Raw genomic sequence first — 26627 nt, forward strand, 5'->3', positions numbered from 1 at the left:
GTTTGAAGCTGATGTCGTCCCACTATTACTACAGGTTATCCTGTTTACGATAGTATTTCACAGGACTAAGCGTTCGCTCTTAGACTACTGAAGAAAATGAAGGAGCATAAAAACTTTGTGAACAAGCAAAAGCTTTATGGTATGGAATCCAACAACATCTCACACGATGACCAATATATTTTCATGGGGAGGGTGATCAAGGTTCGAACAACCTGTATGTAATCCAAACTTGAAAACTGGGTTGAGACCTCTAGCCTCTGTATAAAATACAACATGGATATTTATGAAAAAGTATAGACTTAAGAGACCCTAGAGATTTCAGGACGTCCAAATCTATAATTCACGACGTTGCTTCAAATTTAAACTGTCTTTACTCTATAGTTCTCAGACAATTCAGTAGTATACAGGTTTTTCACACAGAACAATCCTCTGTCGGGAATTACAACAGGAGGCAATGAGTGCTGTGTCTTTAGCTTACACATTCAGGAAAAACGTGGACAATATCTGAAGCCTTCTGAGATCAGTCAACACAGTCCGTCAGTTTAGTGTCATCAAAGCACTAATGAAAATCAGAAATTCGAGCTTTATTGGATATCGAATAACCTTGAACCGCAGGTGGCTCTTTCAGTCTGTAGGTCACTCATGTTGTAGATTTATTGTAAGCAGTGGATTTCAGAGTTGATTCTGATTGCGTAAATGATTCATTCTTAAGCATAATTGCATGTTCACACTGTTTAGCTTTTAACTGATTTCACTTTTATCTGGGTATCTCAGTGTTACGAATAGATAAACTTAATTCCCAATCTCCCTATTTTGCTGAAAATTTTGTCCGGTTTGGGTAAACTTTGGGAAAACCGCCAAAATAACTCTGGGGGATTTTCGGAGAAATGACACAGAACCTCGAAAATTTCTTCGGGCCTGGTGAGAACTACCATATTTCTCACGACTTTTGGGGAAAACCCCAAGATTTTCCCAAAGTCCCTCAGAATTTTCCCAATATGTTGAGATCGGGTTAATTTGTTTCCTTATTTAGTCCTGTCGAAAGTCAACTGCTGTCCTTTTTGCTGATCTTGGATAGTTCGGTGACAACATAATTGACACTGAAGTCTATATATAAGTTGACGTTTGTTGTGCATCAATATCCATTGTTTTTCTCTGGTTCCGAAGTTAAAATCTCAGCCTTTTGAATCACTTTCTGAAGACCCTTTGACGTGAATCTAAAACGTTGCACATCACTTAATTGTTGTTACTTTTAACCGTTCCTATTCTTTATCAACCTTCGGCAGCTTAACCTTCGAGGCTTTATTCGCGGCCTTACGAGACACAACTTTAGGAGGCATCACATAGTAGACGAACGCTTACCTACCTAAATGGACAAATAATTGTCCTCTTTCAGGTGTAATTCCATTGAAGGCCTTAATTTCATGACAGCATTCCTGTGTAAACTAATTTTTATATCCTGTTCCTGAAGTAGTATAGCCGTAATAATATACTACACTAGTCTGCTGTGCTGAGACGTTCAATGTCAGTAAATAAAACTCATTAACTTGCTAATTAAAATCTTGTTTCAAAGTGTGATTGTGGTGGTTCCGTACACACTAACAAGTTAATCTCAACTTTGATCGTGAAATCGCGGAAAAAAGTTGATCTTCATTCAGAGCAGTTGACTGGTATAGCTCTTAAAACATATCAGTTCATGCTTAGGTCCCAGTTTCGGTCTACCACAAAAGATGTACATTTTAGGAATATTATCGATTACTAAGCCTACCTTAACGCTCTTAAACTAAAAATACGGCAGTTTCATTTTATAAATAATGATCAAGTAGTTCCGCATTAGTTTCCAACGTTGGATTAAATGGAACAAGCGAAGTTATCAGTTTAGGACATTCCTTCATGATATAAAAAATATAAGGAACCGGGTTTTTTTTTGATCAGTGATGACTTCCTAATTGGGGTCCCTAAGACCGTAGAAGTCGGTAGCTTGGAACGTTATTAGAAATAAATAAAAGCCATTGATTTATCTGTAGATAAAAATAATACCTTAGAAACGGTTCTTACCATTATACAAAAATAATGTTCATGAGAAGTGATACTAATCTAATATTTACCACAGCCAACACATCATATAATTGTATGAGATTTCGGTTTAACATAAAGTGATACATTTCGGGAATACTGGATATTTATAAAATATTCTCATCCAATGTCTACGTACAATTCTTTTTTTCACTCATCATAGCGTTAATGTGTTCTGATTGATATTTTGCTTTCCATATTTTCGAATTAGTGGAATATTTGTCATTAAATATAAAGGACAACTAATATTTTCTCACCAACTGTGTTCAGTTGCTGATTACTTACTATTAATAATGACCTGAAATTAAAGAAAATTTTTGTAACTTATAGGTTTCCATACAGGGTTATTTTATATTCACTTTAACATTTGCTACCTCATCTTAACTAATCAGTTTTTTTATTACTTCATTACTTCTTTTTAGCAGAAGACCTACAGAACCTATTGGATATCTTTGTATTAGCTCCATCGCAAAAATATGCCTATCGAGTTCAGTGATTTAGAACATGCAGGATAATCAGAGTCTTCGTATACCTTATTATCGTCTACATCCTGGACGTAACAGATTTTGTTGCCATGGCAGAGGGGTCTTTTCTCGGGATATGTGTATATTCACTATTACCCTTCTTTTAATTATCTCAGTTACAGTTCTTTTCTTTGCTTTTGATTGCCGTCTTTTAACCCCAATCTTAACTCCCGCTGTTCCTATTTTAGCAGCAATCCAGTTTCTATATGTTGTTACTGCATTTCTTCGTACAGCATTCACAGATCCAGGAATTATACCACGGGCTACACGTCCTGAAATAGAATGGACTGAACTGTCAATTGGTAAGCTTACTAGTCTAATTTATGTTCCTTTAATGGTCTAAATACATAAACTTATTAATCTTAACTCAAACTTAGTTTCAATCTTTCCTAATTTTATCATAAGTATCGTTTCTGTAAGATATTTAACATTATTAAGGCCTTAAATTTGGAATAAATAGTTTGACTTGAGAAAAATCTGTTTTTTTGCGCAAAGATTTTATCAATCACATTCAAGTGAAGACATTGTTTGCTTCCTTATGGCATATAATAATACACTTCACAATCCTTTTGTTTTTCAAGTTCCAACACACTGTAACGCTAGAGCTAAAAGTTTCCGAAACTTTAAATGATTACATTTTTATCAGTAATCTGCTTTAACTCAGAGCATCCATTTACACATTTTTGATTTAGCGTGTACACCTTCCCTGTTGCATGTTATTTACTGTAGTCAACCTTATTCTTCTTCATTCATACTAAGACTGTTTACCAACAAATGAATATTGTGTTATGTTGTGCAGTCCGAATTTGTTAATAATATACAAACTTCACGTATGGAAGCCCAGTCTGCCACTTGATTGAGAAGACCAACAGTTAGTAGGAGGTTTTTATAGGTTGACTAAATTAATAATATACTCACAAAGTATTTATAAACACATCTGTCAAGATATGAAGCCGAGTTTTTAACCACTAGCGTATTTCTGATTCCTCAGAAAGTTAAGCCAAATCTCGACTATTAGTGTGTTTCCGTCAAAATCCCCACTTATCTTTTAGTCTACATTTTATTTGCTTGGCGTATCACATGTCATTTTACTATCCCACAAATATTCACATTTGATTCGCTAACTCTTCTAAGCTAGATGAACTTATTTGCTATTTCTTTATCACGACATAAAAATTTCTAAAATATAATGATGGGTTCCTATATTCTAGCATCGTTAGATAATGATTGTCATTCATAATTTAATGTCGTAAACATAAGTCATTGATCAGTCTAAAATAAAGTGAGCTGGTTATTGAGATAGCAAGGTTGTTTGACAAAGTTATCCCTCATCTTATTTTATCCTCTCAAACTCCTCGCAAAATGAGTCAAATAATCGTAGGATATTTCATCTACATTTTTATGTGATCTATGAAACTCGTTGTCGCCGGTCCCTAACTACTAATGTCGGTCGTTTTTATAAACGTTGTGCCGAATAAAAATTTGAATACTATAATTTTTTTAAACTAGGTACTGGTGATTTATCTGTAAATGACTCGAATAATAAAAGTGAGCATGATTTAAATGCAGTTCGAACTTATCCACCCGGTGCCAGAACACGTCAAATTTTAATTGGAGATCATCTAGTCAAAATTAGTTATTGTCATAGTTGTCGAATTTTCCGTCCACCAAGAGCATCACATTGCTCTTCGTGTGATAATTGTGTTGGTAAGTCACCTTGAAAACTGTTTAATATCACGTTTCTCGTTTTTTGTATTTGTGCGGCGCATATGTATCTGGTGCTTCTTTGTACCAATATTCATGTGTTTAAATAAGTAAATGAAAAGTGTTGGGACAATTTACAGATTAAAAATTCTGTTCGAAGTACGGTACGCTGTTTTAATACTAAGAGAAATTGTAATTTATTGATTTAGGCAGTTGATTTATCAACCAATAGAGAATAATCCACAATCATATCTTCAGATTCAACATGAAAGGTATGATTCTCAGTCTTATACACAAGTCTACCTAGCCGGTACGCCTGATTTCCTTCTTACTAATTTTGCTTAGTTTTCATAGATCACTCACTTTATGTTACTGATTTGCACAAATAAAGTTTTCTACATGGTTACAATACAGGGTTTGATTATTACGACGTTATTTCATCAGAAAAATTGAGTTTCCACATAAAGAAATATGTTTAAAGATTTTTATTTCTATGCTGTTTTGCCGATTTCTAGCTCACAAGTTGTTTTGGTCATAAGTTGTCATTATTAGTCTGTAATGTGTGTGTACCACTGAAGAAACTCATCATTACCATGTGTGCCATCCAATGAATTTTTCGACCCATAACGTATGGTTTGCAAATGATCGATCGAAGCCAAATTTGCAATCTGAAAAGTCACTTTCCAATCAAAATTTTTTTCGTCTGTATTAAAAAAATGATAACCTTTGTAATTCTACCCGGTTCATTAAATTGCAAATCATTCCGTTAAAACTTTTAGCTCACGTTTTAAACATATTATGACTATCTAACCTATATAACTCCATGAGTCGATCGATCCAACTGTAGCCAAACTGTGTTAACTAATGCTAACGTCCGTTGTTACTACTCTACTATGGAGATATTTTGATAGAGTTATTTAAAAAAATGTAGTGATCTTTATCTGGTAAGGTCATTTTAATTCTTATTGTAGCTAAAGGATGGATGCTGTTCTAAAATTGACGTTTAATCAGCTATGTTTGGAGTTGATTTATATCACGTGCAAGGTGACAACAATTGCTACAAATTATTAAAAGCGGAATGCTTTAGACATAGTATATTTTATTCCTGCATACATAAGGTTGAACTCTTGATTTTCAGAGAGCTCAACAAACACATCGATTCAATACATTTTTTTGATGTGGTGGTCAACTTTATGATAAAACTTTGTGATAAAACTTGATTGTAAGCGATATATACAACCGTTTAAATTCGAGGAAGTCCAATATAAAAACTTGATATTGATACTAGCTAATTACAGAATATTTCTGGGCGAAACTATATAATATGAAAAAGCCAATCAGATTTAAGATAGCAGATCTTGGATTTGGGCTAGAAATTTATTTACTCATATAGCTAAATACCATTTTGGCATTATGGCTGATGTCATTTCGTGATGAAAACACTAAATGTAATTCCTTACCCTAGCGTTCAACTGTAAATCCTAATCCTAGTTTCTTACACTAATATATAACCCTAGTAAATAGGTGGATATCCCAAGGTCACTTTACCATTGCTCATAGATCGTCCATAAATTATAGTCTCACTTATTTTTGTACATCATATTAATCCTTGAAAAGTCAAATGAAGAATGTGTTGTTTCTAAAAGAGCATTTATGATGAAATCAAATAAATGTGGGGATATTGGTCATTCCTGACGAGCACCACTTAAGTTTATCAAGCCTAATGACAATTGTTCACAATCTCAGGTTCAACCATAAGTGTTCGCGTATAGATTATTCAACAGGGCTTATGTACTTCTATCAAACATGATTGATAATTAAAAATTTTACTAAAACACTCGTAAACCTGTTTCTTCGTTACTGAAGTTGAAATTTTGCATGGTCATATGATCTGAACATTTGAATAATTATTGACCATTAACTGTTGTACAAATAGTAAATAAGATTGAAATGTTTTTAAATCAAACACCAATGAAAGAAGTTTTGGGTTTTCGTTACACATGAACTTAGTTTATTTTCTATTCCTATATTTATCTTTTGTCAAAGGACAACAAGTAGTGACGTACAAGAAAGGGTGATCAAAAGCTTTCTTTTCATTTATGTATCTGGATTGGTTTTTTCTCTTTGTTAATTACATTGAGTTGTTGTGCAAATGATGAAATAATTACTTTGGTGTACTTCGATGTAACGATATATATATATAATCAAATGTGAAGTACTAGATTCTTCTGATCACAGTTAAAATACTAACTATTTAAACACACTGTATAGATAGTTTGCACTATTTTACCGATATGTGTGGTTAGTTTCCTCCGATATTGTCTGTCAGAAAGAGCTAGTCGTTTAAACATCTGAAGTAACTTTCTTTGTGTAATTTAATCTTCTTACTTCTCTCTATTACTTTTTACCATCTATTGTTTAACTGAAATAATACGAGGTCTATAGAAAAACGTTGTGAGTTCTAAAGGTTTTATCAGCAGTACATCTATTGATTCGTACTGTTGTGATGCGCGATGTCATCTAACGATTCAGTAATCAAGGATAATTTATTGTACTAGTCTTTCATCTGTTTTTGTATTAGCCCGCCTTGACAAAGTGATCGGAGTTCCCTGTTGTGACAACCCAATTGAGTTATATTAGGTGTGACACTTGTTTCTGAAGGTTCTACCATGACAGGATTTTCAAATAAAGAGCGATAACACAAAAAAACAATACACTTAAGGCTTGTACATGAATTCATTCTTTTGTCTGTCGTGGAGCTTGGCAGTAGTAAGTTGTTCCCGTCAGATTATTGGCATCTTTGGTTTTGTTAAGTCTCCACAACAGATGAAAAAAGAGATTAAAAATATCTCCCTTAAAATTAGTACACATCAGTTCGCTCCACGTATCTCTTTTACCAAAATGTAATGTTAATACTTTAAGATCTCATGCAATATATGTATATCTATTGATAGTTGAGTAATGACCAATGTCATGTTCATGCAGTGTGTGGCGATTGTCTATTTTGGTGCCCAGTTGTATCGGTATTTATGTGTATTAGACAAACTGTCTTGTCTTCTAGTGCTGAATAAATTCTAAAGATCGAGTTTTAATATTATCACTAACCTAAGTGACTTGACATTACGTGCACTATGTATTGATGTCAGGTTGTTGGACATAGTTGATAAGAAACAGTGAGCGTAAGTTTCATTTTATATGACGTTTGTCAGTAAAGTGTACATGCAATCTTGAGAGGACTAGTGCTCTGTGGTCACGCCAGTGCTAATGTTTCACACTGCGAAGCTATCTGGTGTCACTCGGAATTCCACAGGAAGCGCCAGTTCCCTGAAGATTTCACATTCACCCACGTAAGGGGAATCCGATGCCAAGTAGGGCTTCCTGTCAACTATTTGCAGTCACGTAACATAGTCGTATATATATATATATATATATATATATATATATATTGGTAGTTTGTTTGAATGAGTGTTGGAGTTTCAAACTAAAAATCTTTATAGTAATAATAAATTTTATAATTGCACTTTTTTGCGTTTGTTGTTTGAATCCTTGTAGAACGTTTTGATCATCATTGCCCATGGATTGGAAATTGCGTTGGCCAAAGAAATTATCGTTATTTTATATTGTTCATATATTCCCTGAGTATCTATTGTCTTTATATTTTAGTGTTTTCTATAGTCAATTTAATTTTATGTAAGTAATTTACATATATACATAATTTTGAGTTTCATTATGGTCACAAATGATTTGCTGGAATGAATTAATCCCTAGGTAGTTGTTTTTCTCTAGTGTTGGACTGCTTAGCAGTCGGTGTCTTTGATCTCATCTAGGATCATTTTTTCTCCTCAGTAGAGTTGTTGCTTTATCACTGAAGTACTCAAACGTATGAACAGTTGGTTGTAGACTCAAACTTCCCTACATCTATTTCAATTTAGCTGGTTAACTATTACTTTTCACTAGTCTTTGGAATAATGTAGATTTAGGTCAAGTAATAAAGCTTATATGTACCCTTGGTAAACGGGTTTAACTATCGTATTACATGATACATTATATATTGTCCATTATTGTCGATATATTGGCTTTGTTTTTTGATGAGGAGTTTTAATTTCTTAAATTTAGCCACTGCCTTCCCCTTGTTTTGTTTAGCTTGTTTGTGTTTTGGAGAAGAAAATCGACTTTCTTCTATTTTAATATGTATTTACTTATCCATTGAAAAAGTTGGGAGAAATTTGTATCTTTTTCACTATAATCTTACTGGAGAATTACTTTCTAAGCTGAGATTTCTCTTTAAATCCAGATTTTTTAAATTTTTCCATGATGCTTTTATTACAATTGTATTTTTAGTTTGCCAACTATTGGTTGATTGGTTGATTGTTTTTAGATTCCAAACGTTATGATTTAATGATTATTAGTTAAATTGGATTTAGGGAATGTATCTGTTTATTTGCTTTTTTATTGAGATCATGAACCGATTAGAGTTAGACAACCACTGGGAAGCACTGGGTCTTGGTGTGGGACTCCTCAGTAGGGCAGATGCATGACCGTGCCACCGGTTTTTTAACCTTGTACATCATTGGATCTCGACCCAGTGGTCTGAAGGTTAGACATGCGCACTTGAAACAAAAGGTCTTCGGTTCGATCCGTGGTAGTGAGATCATGAATGTACACTATCAAGCGGTCCTATGATAGGAAGAAACAGCTGTCCAGTGCGTCTAGGTTTCCAATGGTTGTCTAAATTAAATCGTCTTGTGATCCCAATAAAATATAATAATCTCTACAACCCCCATATTTATTTTTGTTTGGTTTCTTTAACCGCCATCTATTTACTTCATTTTTGTTGCGATAGGTTTGTTTAATTTATTTAATTAGTCTCTTATGGGAATATCTACTTTTGGATTTATTGTCTTATATGAGATGAATTTAGATTCTGTTCGTGAATTATTCTTTATGATATTTCTAAAGTTATTTATCTATTTATTTGACTCATTTGTCAGGTACAAATTCATGTACTTAACTTAAAGTCACTCTAACTGTATGAGGATTAGCGATACTATCTAGTTGCCCATACCGAAGTAGGTAGGTAGGGATTAAAACCCACAACTCAGTAACTGCAAATCGAACATCCTAATCACTACTAAGCCACCACTCCATTATGAATTTGTTTGGAGTTGGTTGACGAGAAAATATATGGTCACCCTTACCGTTCTTCTGTTATGTGTATTTACACATAAATTCATCAGTGTTTTCGTAATGATTCAATATTACTGTGCTCTTATATAATTCCAAATAGTCTTGGAGATGTAAGTTATGAAATCAATAACTAATAATTCCTGGCAAATATCTTAGTTTTCGTGACTGGTCGATTTTAGTCAAATCAGTAGTAGTGTGGTGTGGGTTACTTATATCCAAATAAGTAGTATATGGTGAGGTCAGACATATAATGTATTTTGGCAGAAGATCGATAAGGAAAGAATAAAAACGAAGCACAATCGGTATGAAAATGCATGAACAATGAGATCAGAGAAGATGGACTAACATTTACCGAAGGAACGGTCAATATTGAGTCGATTGATTGTTATTTTGCAAATTAACCGTTTACTGTATGGTTATCAGATTTCAGTGAGACAGTCTATATTTTGTACATAAATACATTCGGTTGTCTCCACCCATGTTCTTGTTCACTACAGTAGTAGTGTGGTGAATGCTACTTATGCTGACAGATATAAGTAGTATGTAGCCGCAATCGGAAAGCAATCAAACTAACAACAGAATTAGAGGAATAATTGAGTAGGAAACGGACAACGCAAAGAAGATCTGATCCAATGTGTGATTTTGCATTAGACAATAAACTGGTTTTCCCCACTACGTTTTCGTTCACTACAGTAGTAGTATTGCTATTACAAGGAAAAAATTAAGAAATAAAACAACTACATCAAGAAATAGACTAAAAATAATCCATTATTATCATCGTAACAATCAATTAATATATGTTAGTCAAAATATCAACACAATCATCCCATTTCCATACGTTTGCAATCTACAGTTCAAAATGAATTATATTCGTTTGATTTCGATAGTTTTTGGCAAACAAAAGAGGAACTGTATGGAAAGCACCATGTATTATTGAATAAGAACCGTCACATCGTATCTGTATATTTACGGCTTGAAATAAAATTCACTACTTGTCTTTATTAATGGACTGAAATCAGCTGTCGAACCATTGACGACTATTGAAGATCAATCACGTCGGTTAGTCAGTCACAATCAAGGTAGAGGCTGGGAAATAAACGTGTTTTACCCGAGCTGCTATACCAGATCAACACAATGAGATGAAATTAACAGGGTGATTGGCAGGGACGTCAAAGTAAAACAGTGATGATGACTCGAAATATTAAACGATGACAATATATTTCGGAATGACTGAATGAAAAAGTCTGTCCAAAGGAACACTGGGAATCAAGATTTAGAGTAAAACAAAAAGTGAATGGATCTGCTCCACTGTAACCGACTACTAACCACATCTCTCAGTCTTCAAATCACTAATAGCGTTTGCTGCACAGACCTAAATTAGGAAGTTTACATTTACCAACATAACTCGGACGTACAGTCAGCTGTCCTTTGGTTTGTTGGTTATGATGTCACTCCATGATAGTCACACTCTATCTCAAGCTAAATTGGAATTGCGGATAATTACGTTCCAACTTAGTTGTTTATCAATATATTACTGGTTGCCATATTTGTAGTTCCTGTATTCAACCCTTAATAAAATGACATACTATTACTGATAGGTCTCAAACAAGATCTAATTTTTCTTTTTTCAATGGGATTTTCAGCTAATCTGTCGCTCTATATTTGATCGAAACTATTGTGAAATTGTACACTCTCTTTTATAATCCTTTTAACTCTTCATGGTAGAACTGTTTACATTTTCTTTGTTAAATCCTCTTCTCTTTTTTTATTATTTCAGCCCGAGTTTCAGTTTATCTATTTAATGTCTTTAACCATTAATTTGTTTTTCATTTCCACAGAAATATACTCAACAATATTCTCAAATTGTTCATAGTCTATAATATCTTAAATGATGATGAAATTTTCTTTATTCCTTTCAAACCAATCATTTACATGAATAGTTTTCATTTTGTGTAATTTGGAAAATAGTTGATTGGTTGAAGTTAGACATTAACACCGTTGGATGCTGTCTCAGTGGTCTATCGGTTAAATGCTCTGGCGTGAGACTGGTAGGTCCTGGGTTCGAATCTCGCTCGCGAGGCGGGATCGTGGATGCGCACTGCCAAGGAGGAGTCCTACAATAGAACAAAACGGCCGTCTAGTGCTTCCAGGTTTTCCATGGTGGTCTAGCTTCAATTAACTCATGATTTCATTTATGAAAATAGTTATTAATTTAATTTTCTACCCTTCAAATTACTTCGTTTTTTTGTTTGTCTTTTTTTTGTATGGCGAAATGCTAGGTCACGAAATTTTCAATTGATCATTCATATACGTGTAGATTGTATTCAGTAAATTTTTCTTTTTTCATAAAACTTATTATCATGTGTTTATGATCAAATTTTTGCAGTGACGATAGTAGTAATATGAATTGTATAAGTACACACAGTCTTCTTCTTTTCTTTTGTATCATTCTATTTCGAATTATAAAAGTGTATTACTCTTAGTTCATGGGATAGAAAAATTGTCCGTTTTCTAGATTATCACTTTATTTCTTTATTTATCGTTATTATTATTGTTATCATCATCACCATTCCTATCAAATCTTCATCTTGAATTTCATTCAATTACTACGCTTTTTGGATTTTAATTGAGATCATAAACTGATCAATGTTAGACCAGCATTGAAAACCTGGAAATACTGGACGGCTATTTCGTTCTAACATAGAACTCTCCGCAGTGACCAATGGAGTCCAATCCGTTCCGAGTGTGAGACACTTATCCACCTCATACAATAGATGAAAGGTTGCGCGAGATCATGAATCGATCGAAGTTAGACACTAACACTATTGGATGCCGGGTCTGTAGTCTAGAGGTTAACTGTTCACACGAGAGGTCAAATGTTCTGGGTTCGAGTCTCATGTGCGGGATCGTGAATGCCCACTGCTGACGAGTCCCATACTAGGACGAACCGGCCGTCCAGTGCTTCCAGGTTTTCAATAGTCGTGCAGCTTAGTTTGACCCATGAATTCAACCATTCAAATTACTAAAGTCTCCACAAATTTCCATTCTGATAATAACCCTAGTGTTAGTGTACATACTGAAATGCAAACTGAGTATCTGTTAAATTCATTCAGTATTGTTTATTTGAATCTTCCCATCGATGTGTTAGGATTGCAACTGGTCAGTCTCTAATTGGCATATGTGCATACTGTGCGTATTGCCTCAATATAGCCTTAATTCACAAGCATGGTAAGCGGAGATGGATAATGGCTAGCAGTGGAATCCAGGACCAATTAGAGACTGACCAGATGCAGTCCTAACAAATTGATGGAAAGATTCAAACAAACAATACTGAATGGATTTAAACTTCACCCCATCGCACAAGCAAGTGGCTATCAGGACTCAGTGGCCGAGTGGATAACGCGATGGCGTTTGAAGCGAGGGTACTGGGTTCGAATCCCAGAGTGAACATCTACTCTGAGATGCAGGTACTTCCAGCTGACGAGTCCCAAATAGGACGAAATGCGCATCCTGGATTCCACTGCTAGCCACTATCCATCTCTGCTTACCATGAGTATCTGTTGTTTCAAACATCAGCTTGTTATCCACTGATCTATTGTGTCCCAAGATAACCATTAGCTTTTTTTCAGTTGATGGCCTAGTGTGTAGTGAATTATTATTACCAAATGTATAGGAATATCACAAAATTGTCTGTTGAACTGAATTTCATTTATCATGGCGTGAGTATCATTCATGAACGGACCAATCATATTTAAGATAGCAAGTATTGGACTCTGGCGTGAAATACATACATCCATATGGATAGATAGCATTTTAACATTATAGCTGATGTCATTTCGCGATGAAAACTCTAACTCTGCTTCCTGACCCTAACTTCCAACTGTAAATCCTAATCCTGCTTTCTCACAGTATTTTATAAGCCTAGTTTAACCATAGTAAGTAGGTGAACATTCTCAATGTCACTTAAGCATCGCTCAAAGGTTGTCCATAAATTATAGTTTTATCCTTATTACCACCAGTATAGATGGATAAAATGTTACGATGAATCAGAAGAATAGTATGTGTGTATAAAGATTTAAAATCAAAAGTAAGAAAGTGCATGTATCTGCCCTCACTAGTATTGGGACTGATTCTCAGTAAGACGTTATTCAATCATTGGTCTTAATTGTATGTTTATTGCAATTACGAAATTTTCCTTTTTCGACTCAACTTTAATTAAGTATTTGTTAACTACATTCAAGTACGTCAATAGATTCTTAGTTCGCTTTATTTTACAGTGGACAACTGAATTCACAGAACTACTTCCTATCTTTTCTGTCAATGATCATAAATTGGCTAACTGGTAACATCTCAAACTATAAAGTTATATATCACCCGATTAAATCCTACAATAGACACCGATTCCCCCAAAATTACAAGTAGACTTTGCTAACAAGTGTGTCCATTACCTCCAAATATCTAACATTAGAACAGTGCCAAGTCACCTAAATTGATCGATAGAATTCGATCAGTACTAAGGAACTAGACAAACAAAAACAATAAACACTACTTAGTTACTGATTAATATAAATGTTTCACGCATTGTGAATAAATTTCATCTATTAAACTAATGAATAATTTATGGTACGCAATAAATTGACTGGATCAGTTGACAACTAATCGTTAAATCGAATTGTTAATAATATAATATTGTCAAACATTGAAAAAATAATTCATTTCATTTAGAAAATAAACAATTGTAGACTACAAGTTATACATAAGTGAATTATACGCTGATAAAATTATGATCTAATTATTAGTTTTAATCAATTAAATATTCACATTATTATTATTATCAGAAGGGGTTTTGTGGAGATTTCAGCATTTTCATAGTTGAAATCATGAGTCAAGTGGAGCTAGACCACCATGGCAAACCTGGAAGCACTGTTTGACGGCCGTTTCGTCCTATTGTGGGACTCCTCCTTGGCAGTGCGCATCCACGATCCCGCCTCGTGAGAGAGATTCGAACCCAGGACCTACCGGTCTCGTGCCAGAGCACTTAACCGATAGACAACTGAGCCGCATTATTATTATTATTATCTTAAGCAATTAGTCCCTTTGATAAATTTCGATAGTGTAATAAGAAGACGAAGATTATCAGAACTATGTGATGAGATATTAACGCAATACATTTCGAACAATCTGATCACACATATACTTGTTAAGAACATTTATATATAACAAAAAAAGATCAACTAGACTGGAAATGTGGGTTAGGAATAGACAAAGATAATAATAATAAAAATAATGTGAAAACAATTTGAAACCTAATCACTCTGGCTAATAAGCTAATATTACCAGGGTAGGTTTTAGGTGAGAACAAACTGTTTTTGAATACACAAAGGGGGTTTGAATTTTCATATGGCTAAGGCTTCAATAAACCTTAGTATACGCCTTTTTACATTTTTATACAACACCATAAAATCCGAGTTATATTTATTCTTTATTTAAACATAAATATTGGTACAAGGAAGCACCAGATAAATATGCGCCACTCAAATCTCATTTGATTTGTGTGGGGGCTGTGATACTGCCCAGGTGCCCAAACCGAGATAGGTGGTTTACTTAGGGGCCACACCCGGAGCCTTCGATGTAAAGGTCTAACCAACAAGGCAGTGGGGCATCGTGAGGAGATACAGTCCCATGGTAGCTGGTGACTGACGATTGATTCATACACCATTTGTTCCCTCAGGATGCTGGAGCCCATGTGCACCATTGGTTTGGAATCAGGGTTTTCCAACTCCCCTAGGTGGACTTTCCGTGTCCACCGACCCGGTTAAAGTGCCTGACATTCGCTTTTCGTCCTCTCAATTTCGTAAACAACACCCGTGGTGTGAGAAGGTACTGAGTAAGACTTCCCTGACAGAGGCTAAATACGCGTGACCATGTGAGAGCATTTGGAGAGGGAGAGCGGACTCTCCCCACTCTCGACCGTACCAGGGCTTTTGGGGGCAAAACCGCGTTAAGATCAATCTTATAGCCTGTTTCGATTATATGTTTGGCAATAAAAGATGATGGATGTTTATCCTCTATTGCGCTAATATATCACACAGTTCTGATAATCTTCATCTTTTTATAACACTATCGGAATTATTATGATCGTTTAACTATCAATTATTGGATTTTATTTATTAATTTATTTGTTTATTATTTAGTTTAATGTTATGATTATTATTTTCTCTCCCAAAATAAATTTCCTCATTTTATCTACCGGGTTATTTACGTAAATCTGATAATGATAATGATGATGATTGTTGGCGATGATGGTGGTGATTAATGATAATGACGATAACAATAATGATTGTCATCAATATACGGACGATTATTGTTATTGTTATTATGAATAGTATATGAGAAGTATGAAGATATTATAATGGCTATCAAGATTTCTCCCGCTTCATATCCTTTTCATGTGATCTTTCATAATAAAGTGTCTATTTTTATTATGATTATTTTCTTCGTGTTTTTCTTCATGAATTAATCCTTTTTTATTTGTTTATATTTGTGTATGATTGACTAACTGGTTATATTGTAAAGATGTTTCAAAGTAAAATATTAAGTAAAAGTGTTATTTAAAAAAACAATTGAAAGCGTGAGTCAATTGAAGCTAGACCACCAAGGAAAACCTGGAAGCACTGGATGGCCGTTTCGTCCTATTGGTGAACGGTCGCTCAACTTCGTGGATTGGTTGAAGTTAGACATTAACACCATCGGGCGTCGGTTCATTGGTCTGCCGGTTAAGTACTCTGCCGCGAGGCTGGTAGGTCCTAGGTTCGGATCTCGTGAGACGGGATCGTAGATGCGCACTGCTGAGGAGTCCCATAATAGGACTAAAAGACCGTCCAGTGCTTTTAGGTTTTCGATGGTGGTCTAGCTTCAATTGACTCACGCTTTCAACTATGAAAAGTATAGATAATGACCTATTAGATAAAAGAAGTGAATAGACACAAAATCTATTCTTATGATTAGGCTTACGAACACCAACGTTAAGTGGTAGATCGTGGTAGTCTGCTGAAGTCTCTGAGTTGGATGGAATAGTTATTAATTTCTATTGATTAGTTGGGTAAAATCATCATTATAAATTGCGATTAAGTGTTAGCATATTTGTATTTTCTTTATGACTATTGACGACATTACAACTGACTCATATTTCATTGTTCTTGTAAACGGTTATTGATTAGATAGATGTCATGATTGACATATGTAGACACTGAATAAACTCTCGTAATATAGCCATTTAGTCATTAGGTATTGTTTAAGTTGTATATTTTACCAGTAATGGAATCCAGATCGTATATTTTGTCTTGTTTCGAACTTGTTAGTTGAGTGTAACTCCATGTTCGTGTTGCAACTTACACTATGATTCAAATCCATTACTCAAACACATCAAACGTCAACTCCTTATCCATTAAACCAATCAGTTCAGGTAAGTGATTGAAATCATTAGTTTTGGAGGAGTTTTCATCGCATACTCTCATACTTTGAGCAATAGTTACAGATACTGATAGCTTTAAATAGCCATATTATCATAATATTAAACTCTTCAGTAGTAGTTTATAAGCTTTAATTTTAAACAAAATCAAATTCAAAACTTTGACATCCATCGAACAGCAATTCAAATTTCGTCAATTGAGCATAACAAAGTTCGATTAAGTTACGTGCTATTTAGGTAGTTTTCCAATGTAATTATCTTTCTCTAAACGCCATGTTGTTACAAGTTTCTAAGTTTATAGCCTACCGTTGAATTTTGAGACAGTTTATTTTATTTAAATGATTTACATATGAGTGCTAAACGGTTGTCATTTCTGAATAAATAATATGTTTCCAAACAACTCATTAAAATCAATAATTAGTCCTTTTAAAGGAATTAGAATGATAAATTATTGGATTAAGTACTCAACTGATAAGTCATAGGTTCAAACCCCGTCTGAGCTATTTTTATTTAGGCAGTGGACCTTGAACAATACCCTTCACACACGTAAAAAATGTAGGTCAAAGTACGTAAACCTGTCCTTAGTAAATGAAGTATACATCAGTATATAGGATGGCAATACATCGCCTTAACTATTTACCCTTTGAAATAACCAAAATATAAGTCAAACAGTCACAGCATAGAACCTGGTACCTATGTACACCGGTTCAAGTTGCCATACCTCATTAGCACAGAGATGTATTATAGAACCTAATCTCAAAATAGTAGAGGTACTAACAGTGTCAGTGATAATAAAAAAGATTATGTATCGAAGATACAATTCGAAAAGAAAATATAAATTAGTGAAATGAAAACACGAAGAAGGTTGTGAGGAATTTAGGATCTCAGAATTTCGGGGAACATAAAGAATGAATGCTCCTGAGCCATTGCAAACGATTTTGAGCTATGTCACTCAAAGTCTATAACCATTGGTTACGATAATCACACGGATTCCGACCAAGTAATCTGTACCTGCTACCATGGCTGAGTTCAATTGTCAGTGAATTCATGGACTGATGCCATGTTCTGGTTTAGTCACCAAAATATGTGGAATTCATATCAGAATAAACAGTAAATTAATGTACGACCTTAATGTGGTGATCGTGCTCACATATTATGATGACCCAATCGAGCTGTAACATTTGTTCCTTTAGGTTCTACCATGCAAGACGAGTTGGTTGAAGAACAGTAAGACTGAAAGTAGTAACTTAAGGTGTGTGGGAAAAGTCGTGCTCCTAAATGTGTATGGGTGTGAGTGTATGCTGTTTCCCTCCGACAACCAACGTCTGCTACAATGTTACCTTCTCACTGCAGGAGGTAAGGGTTAGAAAAGAATGACCCTAAAAACTGTCCCATAGATTTCTGTCACCGCTGATAAGGCGTCTACGGTGTAGAACTGATACGTTACGAGCTACTTACAGAAATGATTTATATGATTGGCCTTAACTAGCTGCTCGTAGAGCTCTACAGCCATGCTACTAGGCCTTCAAGACCATTTTTAATCTAGTTTATTTTTCAGAAAAATCCAATAAAAGGTATCTCTTCACGGTTTGAGTGTGACCTCAAACAAGATTAAGAAATTGATGCAAACTACTTAGGAAATAAGAACATACAAAAAACTCAGTTAATCAAGGATGTAGTTGTCAGTTTCCTAAATGTTTCAGTATTCACAATACAACAAACAGTGTGTCCATGCATATGCTTTACATATCAATTACTAACTACCCATATCAATTATAAATTTAAATTAGTAATCAGCCTCATGGAAACACGTCCTAAGCTTATTTTGAACATTTCTAAATCAGATTAAAGCAGGATATCTATCAAGTAGTTTTTCATCTCTTATTGATTCTTTTTAAATCCCAGTTGATCTGGTAATAAAAATTGGCTTCAGATTAATGATCAATATTTTTCAAAGATTTATTAATCAATATTCAATAAATCTTTATTGATTAGCTATAAAATACCTTAATTAAATCATCTTGTCTTTATCGTCGTCGTCATCATCATTATCATCATAATTACTAATGGATTAAATGAATGAATGAAATGTTTCTTTATTTCTTTCTGTATAAAAAATAATTGATTTGCCATTGTCGTTTCCTTGTTTCATCATACACAATAATTGATATATTGATCACTTTTTCTGCAATGTGGACAGTATTCGGTTTATCAGGTTATCATACATCATTAATGTGTCGAGGATTTTCAACTCATGAAGATGTAAGTTGATTTTTGTATTACTAAAACGTTTTATACTTTTAAATTAATTTAGTATTGTTTGTTTGAATCTTCCCATCGATGTGTTAGGATTGCAACTGGTCAGTTTCTAATTGGCATATGTGCATACTGTGCGTATTACCTCGATATAGCCTTAATTCACAAGCATGGTAAACAAAGATGACTATATCAAGGCAATACGCACAGTATGCACATATGCCAATTAGAAACTGACCAGTTGCAATCCTAACACATCGATGGAAAGATTCAAACAAACAATACTGAATGGATTTAAACTTCACCCCATCGCACAAGCAAGTGGCTATCAGGACTCAGTGGTCGAGTGGATAACGCGATGGCGTTTGAAGCGAGGGTACTGGGTTCGAATCCCAGAGTGAACATCTACTCTGAGATGCAGGTACTTCCAGCTGACGAGTCCCAAATAGGACGAAATGCGCATCCTGGATTCCACTGCTAGCCACTATCCGTCTTTGCTTACCATGTTTTATACTTTTTTTATTGTTTTTTTGTGGTTAATATAGTAACATTGTTAGTCTGGAATAATTAACTGTGAACTGGATGTATGATGATTGTAATGGTTCAGTTCTCGATTCTTCAGTTCCAATTTATATCACCTGTCTAGTCTTTTAATTTTAGATTGTATATTATACCGATTTAGTTAAAGAGAGGGAGAAAGAGGTAACTATTACTGGAAAACGAGTAGAGTCAATAAAAACTAAATGTTTTTACTGCTTGAAAAGATCTTTATACAAAACATTAAAATTATTTCATTTAATCAACTGGGATTTATGATTCTTTGTACAAGATGTTCAGGCTGTGTCAGTTATACAGTCAGTAAGTTGTGTAAACAGCTTAGAACTTGACATAAGCGTGTGTCAACTCAAGTTCTCACATTATGTTAACATGAATATCGAAGTTATAGTAAAAGTGACAGTAATATCAAAGAAGATTAATCATGGAAAGAATTGTAGAATAGCGATTATGAAATATTATTAAAACACAGGATCTAGTGGTAGACAGAAAATGGATTTATATGATCAATTACGACCAATTCTGAGTCACTTCACCTTACGTATCTAACCTGTAATTGAAACTTGTATGGATCACGACGGGATAGCATTAACCTACCAGCGTAACTCAGATTAATGAGTTCATGTACTAGTCTCACGTCTTGATTACTAGCTTATTGATTTTTTACAAATTTAATTTGTTCATTACATTATATATTCAAACAATTATTTTGATCTAGGTAATCAGTTCTTGTCACGTGCGACAAACGTTTGGTCACACTAACGTATAAATGATTACTAACTTGAATCCTAAGTTTGTTTTCATTATCAACTGATGATATGATAAAGTATCTCTATGGACAGTTGTTTTGTCCTTATTTCAATTCATTAAAAAACAACTCACTGAGACACAGAATCGAACTCAGAAGGTAGGCTGTGGAAACCTACCAGTTCCCATTTTGTAAATTTACTCATACTACAGTTTATAGAAGAAATGATCTTCAGATTGAACAAGTTTCCACAAACTATCTCAATAAATAATAATCAAACATTCAGTTTTAATTTGTTTCAAGATAGGTTTAATGATGTTTTATTATGAAGCCAGTAGCAGTTTGTATTTAGTCCAAAGGTGCTCTGTGTGCAGGTGGAAGGTGGGTGTTGGGAGTGTACAGATAGGTGTGTGTAAAGAAATCAGGAGTTAACTTCAAATAAACTAAGTATTAGTTGATTTGTTTTATGACAATAATAATTAATATGTTTACAATGTTCCCTGCCTATTGTCATGTTTTACAATGGTAGTACTAGTAGAAGCCATTCGGAGTAGGAAAGATGATTCATAGAGAGAATGAATTTATGAGGTAAAAAAGTACACGATAATTTTGAAACTGAAAATCCTAGGTCAGACAAAGAATGAATGCACCTACACCATTGAGATCGATTCTGAGCCATGTCATCCAATATCTGCCGGCCTTTTGTTACAGTTATCGTGCAGACCTCTACCTGATAATCTGTATCTACTAGCATTAATCAGTTCAACTGTCGGTAACTTCATGTACTGATCATTCATATCTTTCTTTCAACTTACTCCTACACACCAACAAACATTATGGGTCTTCCTGATTTAATACATATTACACCTATCTCAGTCAATGGATATGAACGTTCCCTCATCAATCTATTCACCCTCTTTATTTAATAATGTTATATGTCTAACCTTAGCACATTGGGTTATAAATACATTTTTATCCTTATTGCCATAATAATCAATGAGTCGTTATTTCATATTACACTACTTAATGAATGAGTTTTCATTGTCTGCAATTGTTTTTAAAAACCTTTTTATTAATGAACAGTATCATTAATATATTCATTCTTCTATTCACAATCTATATAAAGTTTGCATTCAATATGTTTGTTTTAATCCATGAAGAAGGTGACATCATGTTTTAAACTCTTATCAAATATTAATGTTTCACTTATCAATTGAATGTCAAAGAATAATATTAAGTAGTATTATGTGGACCTTATGCTTCATTCGCAGTTTATGGATTGAAATGTTAAATAAAAGAAAAGATGATGTCCCATAATAGGACGAAACGGCTGTCCAGTGCTTCCAGGTTTTCCATGGTGGTGTTAATTGACTAATCAATATGATAGCAGTGAAATAAGAAATCTAGTTGATATTCTTACACTCTTCTCACTTTAAACATATTGACTATTTATTTGCAAAAAAAAGCAATATGGCAAGTCCATACAAAAGTATTCAACATTCCGGTTTTATCGAAGAAAAATTAGGTTACAGTCAAATCATTATCAGATATATATATATATATCACCAGTATATCAACACTAACTTCTTGACCTTCAAATCCTAACATATCTGTGTAGATTTCTTGTTTTTGTGATAAATCATATCATTTACAGAAATTACATTTTGATCAGTTAGACATTTGTTTTACTTGTTCAAAGTAATCTGTAAAGCATACTTTCATTGAATCTTCGATCTTTTCCCCCCTTTTGAATGTTTCTGATTTTTCTTGAAAATATTTATAGTTTGTTTTCTGTACAAATTTATCATCACATGTATTTTTCTTTCTTCTATTTATCTCTTAGATACGTCATTTTCCGCGTATTGTAAAACAAGCTGGTCATAAAAATCCTTATTCACATAAAAATATGTTCTATAATTATGTGTATACACTTTGGGGTCCACAAATGCCTAGGTTAGTGAATTGATAAGAATAATGTGTTATTGTTGTTGATTTTATTTTTATTTTTGTATAATATTAACCTTTTTAGTGATGTTTCCTCTAAACTGAATGGTTTTATTGTTTATCTCTAATTGTTGTCATTTATTTAGGTACTTCACATTAATTTTTTTTCCATTTCGTCGCGTAAGAAACTATAAGTGAGTTGTGGTAGATAAGAGAAATCATTTATTGAAGAGACTAGGTGATACCCAATTTAATGGATTAGTGTACTTACATAGTAGGGATTAATAATGATAATAATAATGACGATGATGACAATTCGAACCACGAGCACTTCAACAATCTAGTTTGATATATTTCTCATCTTTCTATCCAATTTTCTATCCCAGACCATATATCACTAGATTGCAGCTATCATACTACTACTATTTCTAGTAGCAGTAGTAGTGTTCCAAATAGTTATCTATTCGATGGACTAGAAGCTTAACATTCTTTGTCAATCGCTAATCAAATAATACTTGTTACATGTTAAATATGATTTAAATATTGATAGCGTCATTTATTGAAACAGTCACCTAAACATTTCAAAGTCCGCCACCGTGTATAAATAATTTTTCGCGTTACTTTTTTCTCAATATTTTGAAGGATCTAATGTTTAAACTTGACGATTTAAGTATTGTTCTTTATAACAAGTGGTAATATATATATATGTATTAGGATAAGTTATTTTCTTAATGGTCTAATTGTGAAATATGATGAATGTTATGCACAGCTAGGTTAAATTACGTGTTTCTACCGTATTTCAGTAGTATATGTTACTTAATGATAACGCCTAATTGAAAGGAAACCAGCTGGCTTCAACCAGTAATATTAACTACATAAATCAAAGTGGGGATCTAGACGTTCGATAGTGGTTTCGTCCATTTTATGACTAAACTCATCAATGGTGTATATACATTTGAATTGATTGTTTAGACCACCAATTAAATGTTCAATAATAATCACTTAGTTTAAACTATATTATACTAATATCTAATAATAATTTAGGTAAATAACTTTTAAAATTATGAAAAATGTCTGTAATTTATAGTATTATCAGCCTGATGTAATTTTTATTATTCCAGGTTGGAAATATTCACAAATGAACAAAATAGTGTGATACCTATTGGTCATCAAAATTCGAAATTCGACACCACTGGCTATAAAATAACATTAAACACATGAACACCATCGGATGCCGGCTCAGTGGTCTATCGGTTAAGTGCTCTGGCGCGAGACTGCTAGGTCCTGGGTTCGAATCTCGCTCGCGAGGCGGGATCGTGGATGCTCACTGCTGAGGAGTCCCACAATAGGACGAAACGGCCATCCAGTGCTTCCAGGTTTTCGATGGTGGTCTAGCTTCAATTGACTCACGCTTTCAACTATTAAACTTTAGTTTTACCCCTGTTTTTTGTCAGTTATCTGATTAACTGTAACTGCTTTTAAACTAAGCATCTTGAGAAATATTGGTGTTTGACATAAAAGATATTACGTAAAGGTGTCAAATGAGTTAATGAGATTGTGAATCTTCATAACTTGATTTGGTTGTGATATTTATTACGTCAGTCCTTAATGTGTATGTTTGATGTTAGTCGTCAGGATCCCCTGAACCTAAGTCTCATACTGTTTCACACTCATCAGCATGATGTAGTTGTGATCATGAGCTAAATCATGTTCCTAATAGGATTCTATCACATATAAATTGTAAACAATGCACCTCAGTCCTACACAAGGTTACCACTGAGCTACCAGGGCTGCGACTAACCTCCAGTAGGACTGAGGAGAATTTGCAATTGATTGGCCACTAGGAAACATCAGTTATCCCAGGATTACAAGCACACCTTTTTGAAAAGTGTCAAATATCACAAAACCTAGGTCCAAGATATCTCGTCGACCTACGCTAGCTATTGCCCCACATCTCTAAACAGTGTAGGCGGTATCGAGTCACTTAAACTAGCAGTCACACTACAACTTGATCGATTAAATTCGGTCAGCACCAGGAGGTACTTGAGATTTATGGCATTGCTCACTACTCAGTGATCTTTCTATTGTAAAATTATGTATGTCTAACTAATACCTACCTAAACGCTCAATGTTAGCTAATTTAAGAGTAGGTTGACTGATAACTAAGGTCAGCCAAAGTTAGTGGTTTTCGAATGGTGCAATAAGGTAGTTATACTGCCTGATTTTCAGTGACTGAGCAGCCTGCTTTGTGATAAGTCTATTAAGTGAACGCTTAGTACTGCCATCGTAGCCTCCTTTTATAACTCCAAACTACCTCTATACCTCAATTGGAACAACAGAGATAAGGCGCGAAATGGGAGTAACAACTTTATTTGAAATTTAATTTATGTATAAGAAACCAAAGATATCTATAAATTTGTATGCGACCATGGACTTCTAGAACATTCTGGAAATATATTAAAGATGATAACGGTGTAGGCGGTCAACCACAACCTGACACATGATCCTTTATTTTCTAGATGTTTCTCTGAAGCTTCTATTCAATGCTGATTTGATAAAACGTTTTTTATTGTTTTCTGAGTATCTTGAGAGTTTGATGAAGGATATTTTTAGACGCCTTAACACCTTAAACATCGTTTCGTCTACCTTGTTCAAACGACTCAGGCAGTATAATGTCATTATTTCTGCTACTAAGGAATCATTAATTCTCAGAAACATAAATTGAAGCGTTTTAAAATTTGTTTTAATGATAGAGGAGATATACACTTCATCTTTCTTTAAACCTTGAGAATCTTATTATTTCACACTTATCATTCCCTCTCTTCATTTGTTTCCTTTGTATATTTTTTCGTTCTCTACTATTATCCGTGTCATTATTATTTTTACGTTACCATTCTTCAAATTGATAGCCTGTCGTTACATTATATTTGTTTGAACTGTAGAGAGACTCGTATTAACACAGCTTTGTTTTAAGCTCCCTCGTAGGCTTTTTCTGTCTTCTTGCATATTAATCAAACTTCTTACTTCAGTTTGTTAGGAATCGAGTTGAAATACTGAGTACCGTGCGTAATATATATAATGTGAGATTCCTTTTGAATAGCTCGAATTGATCTAATTTAGTCAACCATCCAAAACCTGGGGATGCCGGACAGCCGTTTCATCCTAGTATCAGACTCCGGGATCCAATGATGTACAAGTGTAACTTCAGTCAAGTTAAGCACTCGCACGCAGGACCTAATGCCACGGGTCCGATTTTCGGTTTCAGGGTCATGAATTCTCACTACTGAGGAGTAAAATACTAAGACGAAACAGCTATCGATGGCTTCCAAATTCTCAATGGTAGTCTAATTTAGATCACTTAATTATTTTAATGAAATTCAGCAATCTCCAAAACCCTTTACTGACAAGAGAAAAATTATCTTTTAATGCAAGCTAACTTATATTTTATAGAGAAAGTTTGTACACACTTTTATTTAAATTCCCCACTCAAATTCTTCTAAAATACCTATAATTAGTAGTTATGGTGTGTGTCTTTAAGAGAGTAATTAAAGGACAATTATGACTCAGTGAAGTTTTCAAAGCTTATGGTCACATGTTTGAATTTGTTTAACGTCTTTTGATTTTTTAACTAACGTAACAATAATAATCGTAAAACTGCCTTATTCTTATTATTGTTATGACTTATTGATTACTTCTGGATACCTTTTGAAAGTTGATGCTGTGTTTCACCAATGAAATTTTCGTTGTTCATTTTTAAATGACATTATAAAAGTACATCTATTATGGATAGGTAGCATAATCGCTATGACTTTAGACTTTCATTCATCAGTATAAGGTTGTGAAAATTGTTGAGTTTTGACTGAGATTATAAATCGATTAATGTTAGACCACCATTGGAAACCTTGAATCCTGCGTGCGGGATCGTGGATGAGCACTACCGAAAAGTCCCATACTAGGACGAAACGGCCATCCAGAGCTTCCAGGTTCGATTCATAATCTCAATCAGCATTTGTTTTTATAAAGTTCTTAAAACTATTTGATATTATCATTATTGGAGAAATTCTGTCTTACCTTGATTACACAACCAATTTTTTAGTAATTGTTCCTAATCAACAAAGTCGTAATCAATATTGTGTTTGCTTAGCCTTTTTTTGCCGATTGA

The 26627-nt window shown here is 34.0% G+C and overlaps 1 protein-coding gene and 1 non-coding gene across 2 annotated transcripts in view; both read left to right on the forward strand.

The window, feature by feature from the left end:
• Positions 1-2580: 2580 nt before the first annotated feature.
• Positions 2581-26627, forward strand: part of Smp_135770 (putative zinc finger protein) — a gene marked incomplete at both ends in the record, with an annotated part of 35938 nt that continues 11891 nt past the window's right edge. The window contains 5 exons of the mRNA XM_018798233.1: positions 2581-2902; positions 4110-4307; positions 15878-15929; positions 19122-19224; positions 22365-22474. Of these exons, the coding sequence (XP_018653195.1) occupies positions 2581-2902; positions 4110-4307; positions 15878-15929; positions 19122-19224; positions 22365-22474 (785 nt within the window). The remainder of the gene's footprint in view (positions 2903-4109; positions 4308-15877; positions 15930-19121; positions 19225-22364; positions 22475-26627) is intronic.
• Smp_tRNA_01977_Gln_TTG.1.1 lies at positions 12873-12938 on the forward strand. The gene has a single exon. It is a non-coding gene (tRNA).

Source organism: Schistosoma mansoni, chromosome 6 (assembly GCF_000237925.1).
Source record: "Schistosoma mansoni strain Puerto Rico chromosome 6, complete genome".
In the NCBI taxonomy this organism is placed as follows: Eukaryota; Metazoa; Platyhelminthes; class Trematoda; order Strigeidida; family Schistosomatidae; genus Schistosoma; species Schistosoma mansoni.